This window comes from Lagenorhynchus albirostris, chromosome 12, assembly GCF_949774975.1.
Source record: "Lagenorhynchus albirostris chromosome 12, mLagAlb1.1, whole genome shotgun sequence".
In the NCBI taxonomy this organism is placed as follows: domain Eukaryota; kingdom Metazoa; phylum Chordata; class Mammalia; order Artiodactyla; family Delphinidae; genus Lagenorhynchus; species Lagenorhynchus albirostris.
In genome coordinates this window covers 34508303-34527504 of record NC_083106.1, presented here as the reverse complement: position 1 = coordinate 34527504, position 19202 = coordinate 34508303, and the positions used below count along the sequence as shown (strand labels likewise).

The 19202-nt window shown below is 37.1% G+C and overlaps 1 protein-coding gene across 1 annotated transcript in view; it reads left to right on the top strand.

The window, feature by feature from the left end:
• Positions 1 to 19202, top strand: part of RSPO3 (R-spondin 3) — a 77026-nt gene that overhangs the window by 21341 nt on the left and 36483 nt on the right. The window contains exons 2-4 of the mRNA XM_060167785.1: positions 10515 to 10706; positions 12279 to 12425; positions 17052 to 17249. Of these exons, the coding sequence (XP_060023768.1) occupies positions 10515 to 10706; positions 12279 to 12425; positions 17052 to 17249 (537 nt within the window). The remainder of the gene's footprint in view (positions 1 to 10514; positions 10707 to 12278; positions 12426 to 17051; positions 17250 to 19202) is intronic.

The following is a 19202-nucleotide window of genomic DNA, read 5'->3' as shown; positions in this document are numbered from 1 at the left end:
TATTCCTACATAAACATTACTGCTCATAACATTCCCTCTCTTTCCATTTGTCTAAGTTCTTCGCTTCCTTCAAGTGCCATAACTATTCCTAATCGTTCTCTACAGTCTTCAGATACCTCAGCCATCAATAATTCCTCCTACCTTTTGATTTCTGTTGTAAATTTCTAAACTATGTATTTACAGCCCTCGGAATATAAACAGACTATTCTACTAACCGCATTGTAGAATTCTTGAGCCAGGGACCGTGCTTTGTCTCTCAGTCCCTGCTAGAGAATTCCCAGTAATCACTGAATAAATATTTAGTTGTGAGGATGGCCATGATGTGACACTGAGAGTGTGATATTTGTATCACCTGCATCACATTCATCTGGGGTGCTTCTTATAAATGTAGCTACCTAGGCCCACCTCTTCATTCCCAAATCAAAATCTTTTGGAGTAAAACCTATGCATCTGCATTATTAACAAGTACTTCAGGTCGTTTTCATATACAGTAAAGTTTGAGAACCACAGGCATAGACCTTCACGTTCTCTATACCATTCTAGTACCATTTCCATGGCATGCCTGACCTCCTGCAGTCTGTTTAAGCAGTTTCTTGTCGTCAGTGTGTTGCTAGAGTCCCAGAGGACTTCTTGCTCAGAATGTTGTTTGAGACCACCATTGATACCCATTAAAAGCTGTGTCTGCAAGTCCTTAAAATGTAGCCCCTCTCTATGACTGTTCGTGAATCCTTGGTTCCTCGAGGTTCCCCAAATCTGTGTTAGAAAGAAGCTTCAGCATCTGCCCTCTCTCCTGTCTCCTTGCTTGGAGGCTCCTGAGGAGTTATTATTGACTAAAGCTTCCAGCTGCCTTGAATAAGAGTGGAAATAGTACAAGGATGTGTTTGGTACTTCTTGAGTAAAACAAAATGTCTTACACTTACTGATTTGTAACGAGTGCCTGTAAGAGTGCTAGGTGCTTACACATGGTCTCGCTTAATCCCCCCAGTGTCTATTGAGTAGATATTTTCGGGTTGCAGATGAGGAAGCTTAGGCTCAAAGAGGTTACCCAACTATTGTCTAAATAAATAATCAGACTCTTATTTGTGAACTCTTCGACACAGATTATTGGTTTTTTTCATCTTTGGATGTTCACCAACTAGCCCAGTGTCTGGATGTTAGAAAACTTAATTGTTTAAATGAATAGCTAGTTGAAGAGGTACCTTCTGGTTTTTCAGTTAGTAAACGTCAGCACTCTGTTTGAGTCCAAAGCCAGTTCTCCACCGCCCAGTTCCTGTTCTCCTCTAGGAAACATGCAAGGCCCATTTCTGAATGAGGGGGTACCACAGTGAATCATGCACATAAATACAAAAGTGAATCATACTCACAAAGGTGCATTTCGGCTCCTGTTCTGTCAGCAATTTTGTGAATCTAGGAGAAAAATCCACTTATTTTTTTCTGCTCAGGACTTTAGATGTCACACATAAAGCTGGATTTATTTAATGGTATACCCACTATTTGTACATCTTGTGCCTGTTAAAATATCACAAGTCCCTTGCCTGCTGTTTGCTTATGCTAAGACTTCAGCCATCAGATATGTTACTTTAGCATGCTATGTGGTGAGAAGATTTAGGTTTATTCAGAATATAACAAAGTGGAGCTTGTTTTTAGCACAAACTGAAGTTTGTTTCATTCAAGAATATGAACTCAGTAGTTATAGAATCATACCCATGCAGATTCATTACCATTAAACTATCATATATTCTGTTTATGTTGATTTCTAATTAATTCTTTCCTTAAAAAAAAAAAACAGAATGGCTCTCTCAGCCAGACCGGAGCACATAATGATTCCCACTGTTGGATGAACACTGTTGGATCTGTCTCATGAAAAACGCTGTTATTACCACCCACTAACTCATCAACAGGTCCTGGCTCTCTACAGAATCTGGGTCTCCATTACCCCTGTCCACGGCCTCTATTCACCTCCACTTGGGAACATGGCCACTTGGAGAAGGGGAAGCTTTTCCCCCAATTAGCAACAGCTGGAGATGCTGATTCAGTACCTTACATTTTACACCCGTAGCAGAGTACTTCATGATAGATTTTCTACTTGTAGTTAGGAAAAATACCCACTATTTTTGGTTCTACAAATGCTTTTTGTTGCAGTTTCAGCAGTAGTGTCAACTATAGCTATCTGGTAGCTCATAGGAAAACTAATATGGTTTTCACTACTTTTGAAGAATCAACTGTGGAATTAGCCCTTAGGTTATTTAAGTCATTTAATGGAAAAAAACCCATAATAGTGAGATTCTAAAAGGAAGGTTATAAGTGAAAACTATAATGCTGTTGCTCTAAATTATTTAGACTGTCAGTAGGCGTCACTAATGGCAAGAATTCAGAAAAATACAAAAAGGATTATATTCAAGATTGCAAAATGTTTTACTCTTTTTATTTATTCTTATGACGTCTTACATATTTCATAACTTTCCTGTTTCTTCTCATCACCACCAACGCCCCCTCCCCCTCCACACACACACTCCAGTACAAGAGAATGAAAATTTAAAACCCCAAAACAAACTAAAATTACTGCTAGAGGGAGGTGGGAGGAACAAAAGAGAAATAACATGTTCCCAAGAGCAAAGTACAGGTAGATCAATGTACAGTCTCTTCCAAGATTGCAATCTGAATGTAAATTCCCTATTTATGTCTAGTTAGAACATTATCCTCTAATATAAAAATTAATAGGAAAACATGTTTTCGTGGAATACAAGATGCTGGTTCTGTTCCATGACCCATAAAATTAACAAAAATTAAAGTGAATAACTAAATCAGGCAAAAATGTGTTCTTTCCTTTCCCTCTAATATCTGCTTACCAATGCAGAGTCTGAAGGTACTTGGTAGATAATCCCAGCTGTTTACTTTGGTCGAAAAGGGTCTGTAGGATCTGGCTTTAACCTCCTTTTCTAACCTCATCTCATACCAGTCACAGCACTGCAGCCTCATTGGTGTCCCTTGTGCTGTTCCTCATGCCCTGGTCCTTCCCACAGTCTGTGCACCGGCTGATGCTGCATCTGGGGTGCTCTCCCTCAGGTTTTCATGGCCGAGTCCTTCTCACCCTCCAGGTCTCAGCTAAAGGGTAAATTTCTTAAAGGGACCTTTCCTGACCAGCATATTTAAAATAACTTCCCAGAGTTATTCTCTGCTTTACCCACCTGTTTATTTCCCGCACAACACTCATCACAATCTTTAATCATTTAATTTTTTGTTTACTTGCTTATTAGCTGATTAACGTCATGAGATCGGGAACCAGATGTCTTATTCATTCCTACGATTTCTGCACCATGTGTTGTGTTGGGCACATAGTAGTTATCAGAAATTTTTGTTAAAAACCTTAATACTAGTCTCCACTATATATATATATATATATATATATATATACACATATATATGTACACACACATATATGTGTATATATGTGTGTATAATATATATAATGTATGTATATTAAATATATATTACATATAATATATATACTATATATAATATTATGTATATAATATATATATATACACACACACAATGCAACCCACTTTCATCTTTCACTTCTAGTTCTGATGCTATAGCCTGTGCATAGAAAAAGCACAGCCATTGTCCACCAACTTGGCATCTAGTTCCAAATATTCATCATATCTTAGATTTCGGGAATTCTATATCTGCCATCATTTGCTAGCCATGTTCTTAATATTTTGAGCTGGCTTGATTTTAGTGGAAAGTCTAGCTAATTGCTACTTAATGTTAGGTCTGTTTTATTGCGTGGTTTTATTTTAAAGTATTTATAGAATATAAATATTAGACTCCCTTCAGGAAATTATTATTCAGTAAGAGAAAAAGAAAGATTTTCCAAGTTTTCAAAGAAATAGTTTCCATTAAAAACAGTGTGTTTCCCACATAATAATGGTGGAGCCCTAACTGGGCTGTATTCAGCAGCTGGTGAATACATTCCTCTCTGAGACTATTAGGAATTTTGTGAACCCATTGGTCCGGGCACAAACTTTCAGACTATCAGAAGTTGATTCACTGGGACAAAAGATGTGGCAGACTCAATGATTTTAACTGCTTCAGGTCAGTCCATGTCTGTGCTATTGATTTGACAAAAGACCAAATAGAATGTGTGGGTGTCATGTGTCTAATACAGGCGCACACTCACACACACACACACACACACACGTGTGCATACATTTATATATTTAAATAGCATAGGTGAATTTTAATTCATTTAATGATTAAAACATTGGTATATGAAGACATTAAAATCATCAGATGATACACAGTACTTCAAAAGTAGCAAAATCTATATAGGTATATATATAAACATGTTGCTCTTTTAACAAATTATTAGTCAAAAATAATAATAGAGGACTATGATAGACCTCTGTTCATCCAGGTATCATTGTTTAAGAATGTAAAGGAGTATTGTATACCAGTAAGCGATTATATTTATTTAAGCAGCTTTTGATATTTTGCTATCTATACCTAATACTCCCAAGTTGCCCAGATGGTTCTAGAGATCTTAGCCATTGTCAATTCTGCCCTAAAAGCTTTAACCTATGCACAAATAAGAAACATTGACTCTCAATATTTTCTGGGGTTGATTCAATAGAATTTGAAAGAGACTGCCAAGTTATTCAAGTTTTTAACATTAGATTTTTCTTAAAGTTAATATTGCCAAAGGAAACATGAAACATCTCTTTCCATGACCAAAAGATTACATTAAACTTAAAAATGATTTTATAACAATCAAGTCCCAAGATCTGATAGAAATGTGCTGTCCTTACTTAGGCAAGAAAAAAGTCTCCATTTTCACCAGGTGAATGGATAACTGAAGTAAATGACACCTAGAAAAGCTTTCATTATGTTATTTTGAATGATTTATTTCATAATTAAGCATCCTCAAAATGTATGTGATTTAAACTTGGTTTCTTTACTATGTGTTCATAGATGCAGTTCACTAAAGTCAATTATTATAGGTACTTTCCGTTAAATATTTACTGCTTTAACATCGTTATTTTTTTAAAAAACACAAATAAATGGCTTATATTTTATATTTATTGCTTTCATCCATTCAATAATCAAACACTCTTTAATGAAGGGACTTCCCTGGCAGTCCAGTGGTTGAGACTCCGCGCTTCGCCTGCACGGGGTGCGGGTTCGATCCCTAGCCGGGGAACTAAGAGCTTGCATGCTGTATGGCCAAAGGGGGAAAAAAAAAAACACCTCTAATGAGGACCTATTCAGTAAGCAGCTACCCTGTGCAGAAGCTGAGAATTATCCGGAAAATTACGAAGAAATTATCTAGACCGACTATATTTCTGCCTTCGAGAAGCTTCCAGTCATGCGAACGTCCTTGTAAAAGGAGAGGACATGGATGAAAGGATAGATGTAAAAGTAACTTTGATTATAGAATTTCACCTGTCTCTTCTCCCTACCCTGTCTCCCAAGGCCACTACATGGAGAAGAGCAGACAGTGAATGCTGGAAAGACAAGAATGCTTTAGGGAGAATCTGTATGTTTCATTGGTTAAAAATAAATTTATCAAATTGGTTAATTTATTAACTTTTGATTATCTGAATTATAAAATCAATGTTACCTTCATGTGTTTAGCACTTCCTTTGAACTTAGTCAAACCTATTATAAACCTAAAGTCTGTTAAATTTTGTACTTCTGGAAATTCTCTAGCCACAGATAAATGACTCTCAGAGGTAATTGGCAGCATGCAATAATGGATTTCTTCTGCATAGCAATTTACAGTAGATGTTAACATTTGCAGTTGGACTGTAGAAAGGGATTAAAGTAAGGGAAATCCTTGAAGTTTACACTTAAATTGTTACAGAAACAGAACTTAGATTCCAATGCTGCAGTTGGTTTGGTATATCATAAACATTGAAAATAGCAAAGATTGTGTATTTTCCAAATGCTCTAGTACCATTTAAAACTCTATGTTCTGCACCTTTTATCAAAAAAGTTGAATTAACTATCATGACAATAGCCTTTAGGAATAGTTGCATCAGTTACACATCACAAGATTCAAACAGAAATAGGAAGACTTGCCTAACAGCTAGAGAAATTGAAGTCACTTACACAGGGAGTATCGACAATTCAGACACTGAAAGTTGGTGTAAGTTATGCATTAAGGTATACTCTTCACATTTAACTTTCGTATACAAATTAAGAAAAGATACTTTCCTCTTTCCCAATTTTAGGAAAAGATATACAAATTTGACCATGTATTTGAAGCATTTGTAATCAGAAGGTCCCAATTTAAAGTTCCCATGAATTCTGCCCATTTATTCACTTTATATATACCCATGTTACACACCTAGAGTTTACTTATATATAAACAGATTGGTACCAGATATCAAAGATCTAGGTTCTAACCTTTGATCTAAGTTCACTATTTGTCCAGCAGTTTACAGCATTTCTTTGAGTCCTAGTTTGGGGTTCCAAAATAAATAATTGTGATAGCTTCTACCCTTACTAACGGCAGTTTCCACGGTTAATTTAGCTTTCTATGAGATGCATGCAAAAAGTGGTAAAAATTGAAAGCAAAAGTGGTATAGAAACACGCAGTATTACTAAAATTAGCTGATAATATATATTTTCCTTATTTGGACTACAATTCCTTCTTCTGGCATCTTCGGCACCTCGCCCTTTCAAGATCTCTTCTCTAATTAAAAGACTCTCACGTACATCTCTAGCAACCATCACGATATTAAGCTCCATCTACTAAGCATCACTTTTTGGACAGTTCACAAAATCTGCAAAATCAGTGATCCCAAACCACGTTTATATTTGTAGACCTTCTTATTCTATGTACCTTGCCACAGCCCTTCAACTGTGGCTTTTATTCAGCCGTCCCTTTCCTTTCTCTTCACTGGCCAGATGTAAAACACAAATCCTCTCACTTATTCAGTCCACATTCTGTTGGTCAGCATATTTGATTGAGTCCACCTCCTAAATATCCTTGGAATATGCATCCCTCTCTCACCACATTGCACTGTCTCTGCTATATTTTAAGCTCTCATCAGTCTTTTTTTTTTTTTTTTTTTTGTGGTACGCGGGCCTCTCACTGTTGTGGCCTCTCCCGTTGCGGAGCACAGGCTCCGGACGCGCAGGCTCAGCGGCCATGGCTCACGGGCCCAGCCACTCCGCGGCACGCGGGATCTTCCCGGACGGGGGCACGAACCCATGTCCCCTGCATCGGCAGGCGGACTCTCAACCACTGCGCCACCAGGGAAGCCCTCATCAGTCTTTTTACCTTGATCCTTACATTAGTCTTCTCCTAGCTTCCATGCCTGCCGTGCTGCCAGGGAAATTGCCTTTCTGATGCAGGTGGGATCGTATCACTCACCAGATTGAAGTCCTCCAAAGCTACAGAATAATTTCTTTGGCAGAGCCCACAAGGGGTTTCATAATCTAGATCTATCCTGTGCTTCCAGTTTTCTTGATGTGCCTCACACCTCCATTCACCACTACTTAAGCATAAGTTGCATGGAACGCGTGCCAGTCTCCTTGATGGGGTAATTGTGGTGTTCCTGCTTCCAGCCCCACCATGGCCACTTACATGCTCATAACGTCAACACATTTTCTAAGATTAAGTTCAAATGTTAGATATTCTGTGAAACCTCCCCACCACCAACCCCTCCAATGCTCATATAAAATAGTAGTACAGAACATTGTTTGCAAAAAAAGTGATTCAGAAATAGAAAATGAAGGTATAACTAGAGTGGGGGAAAAAGAAGCAGCATGACAAAGTAGAATTCTATTTTCTCTCTTAGAATTATAAGATTTTAAGACTGAAAGGACTGTTACAGTCAATCCAGACCAAAGTTTTCTGTGGTTTCCATATAAAAAGTAAAAACTCTTGCCTTAAGATGAAGTTTGGGAAATTTGTATCTAGTTGTGTCATACCAACTGCATAATTTGAGTGATCCTTGTACAGGGTTCAAGAAAGCAAAATGTCATGCTACTCAACTGTAAAAGAATCTAGAATCATAGAATCTGAGCTTCACAGTCTCAATTTTTCTTGCTTCCCACAGCATAACACTTAACCCTTCCAGAAGAAGTAAAGTTTGCCATTATTTGTACGTGCCCATATTCAAAATTCCCTGATTAAAAACAAACAGAAATTTTCTTTGCCAGTTAGGACAATTATATCTTCTTTAATTTTTCGACACTCTGTTTCGTCAAAACTTTTGTCTAAAAAGGCAAAATATGGGGAAAAAAGAGTGATTGTAGTACTATGTGTGACTTGAATGTGCTACAGTTCATCAGCAAAAGTGTTAAAGAGGGAATTAAGCAAGATACTTTGGCACATCTCATAATTTGGGGCAAAATTGTTACTAATCCTGGGACCCATACAGAGGTCTCTCTGGCAGAAGTTTCCAGGCATTCAAAACCCAAATTTTTAAATAAAATTTATTTCAAGATATATCAGTTTTTGAGGCTCAGAATATGTAAGTCATATTTATTTTCATAACTTATCAATTTAAAGTTATAATTGACAAAAGTTTCAAGGGGCTTAAACTTACAATTGTGTTCCTTTGAGCAACTGCGTTTCAGAGATGAGATAGATTGATGTGGGTCAATCCAGTCCATCTTCATGTAAATTCAGTCACTTACTTTCCTGAGCTTGGAGTGATTTTCTTTCAAACTGAGGTCCCGTTTTCCATCAGTAATTCTTATGAAAAGGTTTTACAGGTTTTGACCTACACCTCTCACTTTTTGAAATGGGTCGATTAGATTCCGAACACATGGAACTCTCTTCACCCCTTTCTTTTTTAGCGTCTTTCCCAGATTAAAATATGTACACATTTTCTGTAAGTCTCCAATGCTGGAGTTCCTGGCATGAAAAATGACCCTGTTCCTTGGAAGGCAGTATTCACTTACAAGTCCCCCAGGTCCTGTAATGTCTAAACCTCCTGTGCCACTTTAGATGTCCGCCCCACCCCGCAGAGGAGCATGTACAGGAAGAGCAGACTTCCCTTCCCCCACACATTTCCTCAGTTTATTTACAAAACGTCTTGGAATGAGAATGAGCTGCTTGTGGTTCCTGTGGCTGATTCAGGGATGGTTTCCTCCAGGCAGAGAATGCTGGTCAACCAAATGACCTTTCTGCAGCTAACCCGTGCGCCCCTGTGGGAAGGCTGATCGGGCTTATGGGTACCCCTTCTAACTAAGCCTGGTGGGATTTGTTTTTGCAGTAAAGAACTTAGCAATAATCAAACATCACTGTGAAGATAGACTTAGTCATTGCAAGCTCCCTCCCCGCACCAACAGTAGTCAGAGAAACACGGGGATGCCTTTGCACTCTTGTGCCTCAACCTTGCTTCTCATAGGGTCAGGATTATTCCCTTCTGAATTCCTGAAGGGACCATAGAGCTATTAATATTGTATATGAATAGAGAATACCTTAGGAGAAGAAATCATCCCAAACACCAGCTACATGAGAGATGCACGTCAGTCAGCAATTTTCCATGAGCTCACACATAGGTGTCTATGACCAGTTAATAGTCATAAAAAAAGGTTTAAAGTTGTGAAGATCTCAAGTAAACATGAATCTTCCAAATGTTTGTATTTGTTCAGACTTGCTAATGAATATTCTCACCACACATATGGGTGACTCTTAGAAACCTTGGGATTCTCAGGGATATGTGTAGGAGTAGCCCTTAGAACAGAGTGGTCATGTCCTCACCAAATATATATTTCACTTAAGTAAATGAAAGATGAGGGCACAAAAACTGTAAGACTTCTCTCCCAAAAGATCAAATATTGAACATAACTTATAGTAAATATTATTATAAATACTTACATATGATCCACGTGGAACTACTGATAAGATAAATCACATTTTCATCATTATATCAATTTGAACTGATAAATATTAAACTCATGTGAGAAGAAATGTTTCAGGAAAGCATTGGCAGGGAGTGAGGTGCTGAATAGCTACATAGTTGCAGAATCAGTTTGCTTTGAATCAGAGAGTGAAATGGTGTTCTGTAATAGACCAGAGTTGAAAAAGATATCTTAAAAATTAGTGTCATTACTCAGATTAAGCCCCAGTCTATGTTGTCATCCTTATTTGAAGACATTAGAGACATCCACCACATAAATGAAAAGCAAAACTAATACGTATTGATTTCAATGAGTGAGCACAAAATACCCGTCTCTAATCTGCCAGGGTGCTAGTTCAGTGAGAATACTTCCACTAGGTATATACTATCTATAAATATTTTGGGGCAATATATTCTTATTTTTCAAATGCTCAAATTTTTAGAACTTTGAAATTAAAACAATATATGTATGTACTAAAGGGAAATACCAGATCACAGAAAAGAGGGAAAAATTCCCAACTTATTCACCCATTACCACCAAGTTGAAAGCTAATAAAAGAAAACGTGTATCCTGCCCAGAGAATGTCATTGAACTTCTATATCTATGATTTAACTTTCATTTTTGTCTTTCTACATTTGTCCCCCTAGTGCATCCTAACGTCAGTCAAGGCTGCCAAGGAGGCTGTGCAACATGTTCAGATTACAATGGATGCTTGTCATGTAAGCCCAAACTATTTTTTGTTCTGGAAAGAATTGGCATGAAGCAGATTGGAGTGTGTCTCTCTTCATGTCCAAGTGGATATTATGGAACTCGTTATCCAGATATAAATAAGTGTACAAGTAAGTGTCTACACAAAATTATGTTTTTATCTCATCCTTGGGGAACTTTCCAAATTTGAAATGGCCTCTAGCCATATTTGTAATATTCAATGTTAAGTAAATAATAATATTTACCTGACACTTAGGCTAAACCATACTTGAACTCAGCCCTTAGGACAGGAAGATTTTCACCACTATAAAAAATACTCCAGTTTTGAGGGGTGTTTTTTTCATCATAAAAACAAAAACTGAGAACGTGGTTATCATTCATTGAACCTGTAGAAAGTTACCACAAGCACCAGTGCCACCTGAGTTCCCACCACCATCACAAAATCCAAGTATTTAATGACTGAAAGAAGTCATTCAGCTATTTTTGCTTCAAGAAGGATTCCAGTACAGCAACTGAAACATTTATTTATCAGTTGGAATTAAATGTTGGAAACACTGTCAGATCACATCTCATCTGGACTGAAAGTTTACTCTCCACACCGTAGACCCAGTAACCTTTCGAAATGTAAATTAGGAAATATCGCTACTCTAGCATACATCACATGTGGCCCTGCCTTCCTCGGCATACTCAGCTCCTATGACTGCCCCTCAACCACTTTGCACTAACCTCACCGGCCTTCTTGCAAGATCTTCCCACTTCAAGGCTTTTGAAATGACTGTTGTACGCTCACCGTCCTGGCAGTTTGGAAAACTCTTTGCCCACACCTTTGCTTGGCGGGCTCTCTCCTTTCATTCAAGATTCTGCTCAGATGTCACCTTCTCACAGAGGCACTCCATGACCATCTTGTCCAAAATAATCAACCTCTTCCCCTCATCAGTCACTTTTTATATCTTTTTCCTACCTTTTGTTTTTGTCGTTATTTTTTCCAGAGCACTTATCACTCTGGAAGTAGACTGCTTAGTTTCAAAGACCACTCTGCTCTGTGGTCCTGAGCTAATTACCTAACCTTTCTGAATCAGTTTCCTTCTCTGTAAAATGAGAATCATAATAGGGGCTACCTCACTGGGTTATTGTAAGGTTTAAATGACAATATTGTAAAATACTTGTAGCAGTGTATGACATACAGTAATCACCATATACGGATCAACTATCATTATTGTTTATTGTATCTCCCCTCCTAGAATGTAAACTTTGTGAGGTATGGGCCTTATCTCTCTTTTGTATGCTGCTGTCAATGTACCTAGAATAGGGCTTGGCAGACAGTAGGCAATCAAATATTTGTTAAATTAAAAAATAGACCTCAAGAGCAGCACAAAAATCCTACTACATTTCATCAAAGTTCTAATGAAACATTTTCACTATCATTTAACATAAATAGACACTTGGTCTTATAAGCATCCTTGTCAAAATTTTTTTCATAAGGCAATAAATACAATAATTTTGAAATCAATGAGTGGTGTACCTCAACTAAATGACTATGGAGGAATCTTTAATTTCGTTTGGCAAAATAATTTTGAGCCTAAGTGTTTGTTTGACATACAAGTTGCATGTGCCTGTGTTGTAAGCATACAGAACTGGACCAACAATAAATATTTAACTGACGCTAATGGAAGCATATTTCTCTTTTCTTTTTTTGTTTTCAGAATGCAAAGCTGACTGTGATACCTGTTTCAACAAAAATTTCTGCACAAAGTGTAAAAGTGGATTTTACTTACACCTTGGAAAGTGCCTTGACAATTGCCCAGAAGGGTTGGAAGCCAATAACCATACCATGGAGTGCGTCAGTATTGGTGAGGAGGAGCTCTAAGACTTAGGAGGGATGAGAAACACCAGAGATGATAATGTCAGTCTCCATGGAAACGCTGCTCAAAGTGCTGTCTCACAAGAGCCTGAGGGACCACCTCTAAGAGGCTCGCTCCCTCCTTCTTTACAAAGATACCATCCTAATGGGCCTTACTCAGCGTGTATCACAGTAAATTTAACACCCTGTGCGTGCACTGTTATTTCTTAGGGACCATCGATAACTGTTTCAACTATTGTGATCATTACAGATTTATTTTGTGTCATTATCTAATGAAGTTTTACTTATAGTAATTTATATGTATACATGCACACTTCCATACACACACACACACACACACACACACACACACACACACACAATTTGATCTTGAAGTAAATTTCCACCTTAGGTTAAGAGTTTCCACCTAGATCTAATATCAACCAATGACCAAACTTATTTTCCAAAAGGAGGAAACATATTCTCTGGATACAGCCCTTTAATACTCAGTAGATGGATCAAAGACTTCGAGAACTGGATCTGATATGGTGAAAAAAAAATCTCACTTTTTTCTGTCACACTGCTTTGCTGAAACACCCTGCTTGCACAGGTATTCAGACACAAGGAGAGGATTTTGGACTTAGACTGACAGAAGGACACAGTCCCAGGGCCTGATTAATTGCAGGCTGAGTTTCCTGGAGGAGAGGTTCCTCAGACAAGTTGTTTGCCTAATAACGGATCACTGTCAGGCTATATTTTCCCTGTTTTAAATGGTGTGCAGCTACTACAGCTACGAGCTTGGTGAACAGTTGGGGAGCAGATGCTAAACCAAATGGGGAAACAGCATACTAAATCTCATAATCCCCTGGGCAAGAGCTGCAAGAACCTTTTGATACTGCAGTGCTGTTGGCAAATGCACACAATTGTCCCCTTGATTCAGTGCAAGATAGTCTCCAGGACACCCCTGGGCTCCCCACAGACATATCCATTAGAATCTTAAGTACTGGAAAAATAACTCTAAAGTGGTGGTTTAACCATTTCAGGTCCACATGAGACATTTATTTCTAAACAAATTGTTTGTGAGAAGGAAACAAATGGATGATATTTTAAAGATAATCTCAGAAGCATCTGGAAAACAACTTTCCTGAAACAGCTCATGGCTCAATTTGGTTCAGTCTTATTTTTTCCTCTAGTCAATAAAAACACAGAAAAATAAATTAGAAATAGGGTAAAAGGTACATGAGAAAGCACTTCAAGTTCATCTCTCTGTAGGTCCTGAGGGCTGATGATTAGAGGTGATAACTTCCAAACTGTGGAGAAAATAGGAAACAGTTCTGAAAATATTCAAGGACAGAAATTCAGGATAAGTTGCAGAAAGTCTGTGATATTGCTCTACCCAGGAAAGGGGCGAATGTTTAGATTCTCTTAGTTGTTGAAGGTGTAGCATCAGTCCTTCAAAGTCCATTTATTTAAATGTGTTAATGCTTTCCTATCAGAGAGCATTTAACGCCTGGCACTGTTGGATTAGCTATTAAGGCTTCCTGGTAATTTATAATACTATTTAGACAGACTGTTTGGTTAACACAATTACGTTTAAGAAATTTATATATTTTAGAATAGGGGTTAGCAATCTAAAAGCCATTTAGTGAATCAGGCTCATTGAACAGATAGGTGTAAATGACCTAGGACATAGGAATAGGCAAATCAACTTTAGTTCCCAGCTGGCTCTTGTTGCTTGCTGCATAAGGGATGTCTCCCATCACGTGGTATCTGGCCTACAAGCACTTGTGTGGACCATGCCTGTGGGATTGCCTCAGAATTTCACAAAAAATGATGACTTGCTTGATGATCACAAAGGACCATTAAAGGCTGTTCCTTTAACAAATATGAAAACTAGGACCCAGAGAGCTGAAATGGTGATCCCAAGGACACAACGTGAGTTATTGTCAGTGCTATAATTAGTACCTCTACTCTAGCTCTCTACGGCAGAAGTTGAAGAATGTGTCTCTCCCTTTGCTAAAATCTATACTGCATGACTTGTTTCTTACCCAGATTTTAAATTGAGAGAACATGTCATAAACAGAGAAAACACCACCTTCATACAGAGCTAGGGTAAAAGATTTATGTCACAACATACCCACTCCTCATGGTTTGCAAGTCAAATTAAGCAAAAATGTCGACTGAATCCAATTTTATAGGAGAATGTATTTCTTCCACTTTGTGCTCCAGAAATGTGCTTCCTTTCTGCACTGTCATTCTGCCATCCTCATTGCTCTTCTTGGAGAGTTGGTGCTGTTCAACTAGTCACAGAGGGAAGATACCTAGCTCTAAAGAGTGAGTAGCAAAGAACATGGCCTTGCTATGTTCTCTCTGGAACCATGCAGTCAGGCAGCAAGAATGAGAACAAATGAATAATGTTGTAAGACCATTACTGGTGAAATATCCAATTCAACTTTCTTTCCAGTTCAAGAATCCCTTTTACAGCATTCCAGGCTGACGATCAACCACACCATGACCACTTCCAGGGACAAGGAGCTAACAACATCTTTTGAGACACTTGTTTCATTAGTGAACAGTTAAATGTTCCAATGTTAAGATTGTTCTTAATACAGAGGATAGAAGAAATGCAGTTTCTGTTGAGCAGTTCTGTTTTTTTCTTAATTACCTCTTAACCAAATAGTGCCTCAGATCTATATTGTTCATTTAATGACCTGAATACTACTTAAATCAACCTATTTGTTGTCTTTACATGATCAACAAAGTTTCCATTCTTTCCAAAAATATTTTTTGGATACTAACATTAAAGGTTCATTTGAAAGTATTTAGCTAAGAAAATTTCTTCTCCTCTCAAGGCCTTTTAACTATCCCATCTTATTAGGGCTCTTTATATCTGAACTCGCTAGTTGTGAATATTTTTCCTTCTTCAATGGAATAATCTAAGATTGGCACTAAAATTTCATTTTTAGAACCATTCGTCATCTGACTAAAGACTCATAGCTACCTATGTTGTACTTTTTTAAATCTGTTTTTCTTAAGTCTAGGTGTACATTTGCCTAGACCACCTTTGCTTTTATGAAAATCACAAAAGTTTGGGTGATTTCCACATCACGTAATTTTTTTCTAATTTAGTCCATGTAGTTCTGGCATTAAATGAATACTGAACAAAGTTACAGCTCACAAACTTGGATTTTTATTTTTCCATTTGCTTTCTTGGAGGTGTTTTTATTTGTATGTGCAAAGCTCCCCTACTTTTTAATGACTAATATTGGGATCAGAGATATGACCTTAACTGGCAAGAGATTATGATACCATTAAGTGATTTGGTTGCTCTGTTCTTTAACCAACTGAACATGAAGACTCCTTTGAAAGTGGTTCAGTAAAGTTCATTTAAGTTCATAGAAACTTAAATTCACTTATCTAATCATTTCCATTCAACTCTGTGTTGCATTCAGATACCTGAAAGTGACTGAAAAAGCATGTGAAAAAAATGTATTGTGAATGGTTTTAAATTTCTGAAACATTTAGGTTATATTTCTTGAGGTTGTATGAAAAATAGTATTCTGCTCTAAGATAAGGATTCGTTAAATCAGAAGGCAGCGAGGTTACTGGGAATTTGTTTTTGTGGAAAGAGAGTCATATCATCTGAAAGAGTTACTGTTGCAAGCCGTTTCCCTTGTAAGTCAGGAAATTTTATGAACATAAATATAAGAATATCACCTTGCAGGTGTTTATTTTTATTAGAAGTGCAAAAATCCATTATAATACCTTGTAAAGCCAAAACTGAAAAGATTGATACACACAGAAAAAGGGAAACATCTACAAAAGAAGTTTTAGAAAAAGTATATCAGTTCATCCTAAAAGTCAGCCTGTCAGGTGACTTCTAGAAGCAGTTTATCAGCTGAAATTGACCAGAATTCACTTAAAACAGATACTGCTATGCCTGATCTACACCCATGAATAAATGACAATATTTAAGTACTCAAGAAAAGGCACATGAAGTAGAAAAAGCACTGAGTTGTAGGCCAAGCACCTGAATTCATTTTTTGCTTAATCATTCTCTAGCACAGAAGTTCTCAAAGTGTGTTCTCACTACCTGCAAATGTGCATCACGTGTATCATTAGAAATGCAAATTCCCAGGCCCCACCGCAGGCAACTGAATTGGAAACTCTGGACGGGGAGAGGTCCAGCATTCTTTGTTTTAGCAAGTCCTCCCTGCGGGTGATTCTGTTGCACACTAAATTTTGAGAATCAATTCTCGAGTATGTAATAATGACTAACCTATCAAGTTATGGTCAGGATCTATCAATAATTGTAGCAGTGCTCTAGAAATTGTAAAGCATTGGTCAGTTGTGAATAATTATATTCATGCCTGGGTTAATCAAATCTACAGTGAAAAGTAAACCCAATGCAAGAGTGAGTTTACCTGATAATATGAGGACCAAAAAGTGGAAAACATTCTATTCCTGCTTTCACTTTCTCTTTGTTTTATCTTTAAGTCATCTTGCCCAACTTTGTTCTGCAGGATTTCTGTTCAGAATTTGGGCAAGTATTGATGGAAGCATGCCTTCTTGTTTATTTAACAATTGTGAAACTATGTGTGAGCGAACTGAGGCTGTTTCTGGTGTTCTGTTTCAGTGCACTGTGAGGCCAGTGAATGGAGTCCTTGGAGTCCATGCACGAAAAAAGGAAAAACATGTGGCTTCAAAAGAGGGACTGAAACACGGGTCCGAGAAATAATACAGCATCCATCAGCAAAGGGTAACCTGTGTCCCCCCACCAGTGAGACAAGAAAGTGTACAGTGCAGAGAAAGAAGTGTCAGAAGGGAGAACGAGGTACAATCATACTAACATGTGCTTGTTTGAATCCTCATGATTTGATGCAAATTTCACTTTATTTCTTAGGAAACATTTATTATTATCACTCACGTCTGAAAACCCTAAAATGTGTACCAAACAAATATGTTGGCTGTAAATTACAGAATATCGATGTGGTAATTTTTTAAAATGGAGCTTGATATCAGAACTTTAAACTACACAAAAGTGTGCTAATTGAATCTTAGGAAAGGGGGCTGCATTATAAGCATATAATATATGCCTATATCTTCCTTTTGGGCCATTATCTTTCCTATCATCTACCTTCCTAGTACCTGGAAAACTTAGGGGAAGCCTCAGAAACACAAGGTCTAACAATAACATTTGATACACGAGCATGGTGAATACCAGCCATCAGCTTACTCCTTTCTTCATTGCCTACAAACCAAAGTAGTGCAATTAGGTGTTAAGCTTTTGTAGCTAAACATATTTTAAAGGTTACATATTTTATAAGTATAATACAAGCATTCGTGACATTTTATCCCCAGATTTTTTTTCATATTACAGTAATTTCATACATCAGATTATAGAACCTACCAAATCAATATTAAATAACTCTGTGTAAGGGCTGTTCTGAAGTCGTATGAGTGCCAAGGAAAAATATATCATTTAATCTGATGCTTTAAGGTGATTAAACTTCCATAGAGAAGATCTGCAGTTGTTGACTTTTAAAATATAATTTTTCCATCTTTCTCACTAATCCTCAGCACCACTGCCTACAAATATGTTATGTAGCTATTGGTGAGCCTATAAATGATCCTCTCAGTTTATTGAAGCTTGGCTGACTCTGTAGTTGAACTTCCTTTGTTTATTTCATTCATTCATTCATTCAACATAATTTTATTGAATTTTTATTTTATGGCCACACATAGTGCTAAGCCCTGGGGATTCACAACTGAATAGTGTACCATCCCTATCCTGAAGTTATACTCAGAGTCCAGTGAAAGGTTGAGATGTTTAAGCAGATAATCACAATATCACATAGTAAGGGAGGTTTGGTGTGTGGAAAATTTCGATGGAAACACAGAAGAGGGTGCTGTGAAAACTTGAACTTTGCTCATACAAGAAAGGACTTGGGTCCCCCGTACTTTGCAGTGTCTTTCACTGTACCGAAAGACCAAACTGACCATCATCAGGATGGATACAGCATGTCGTTGCCATTAGTAATCAAGTAGTTAATGTGATAAACTTTTTGAATACATGGATTATTTTAAGGGAACTTCAAGTTTTTGTAAATTTATAAGAGGTTTTGATTAAAATTAGGTTTAAGGAATGAAAGTTGGCTAGTGAAAAAGGTCTTTCTGGCATTTGTTACCAATTAATTTAAAACATCTTAGATTTTAAAAGTTGGATTTGGAAATAAAATATTTCATCACTCTACTTGTTGGTAAGCTCCCATAGCCGTACATTTACTTATGTTTACTAAATTTTCTTAAAATTTAATGACTTACAGGTGGTCTTTGTTCATATTATTCTTTCCACAAAGATTCTACATTACTAATCAGTATTTAGTATACTTTGCTTTTAAAATATAAGTGAAGAAAATCTCATCCAATAGAAAAATTAAATTATGATACTAATTACATTTTTTTCTTTTATTTGAGGATGTGGTCTTCTAATATATTTTGCTAGCACTGACTTAAACATTAACATTGAAAATGTTAGTTTTTAAACTAGCAACAACTAAGATAAGTAATGCCATAAGAAGTTTAAAATAGTAACCTGTAACATAAGCTTGACTTAAAAATTTCTTTCTGGTCCTTGTTTCTTCTCCTCTGAGTAGGATACATTGGCATTTTACGTTTATGAAGAAAATGTTATACAACTAGAAAATTTTAGGTGCTTTATTCTTTTTCAAATTTGATAATCCATAGACTACTAAGTAGGAAATGTGGATTACATGTATAATAAATT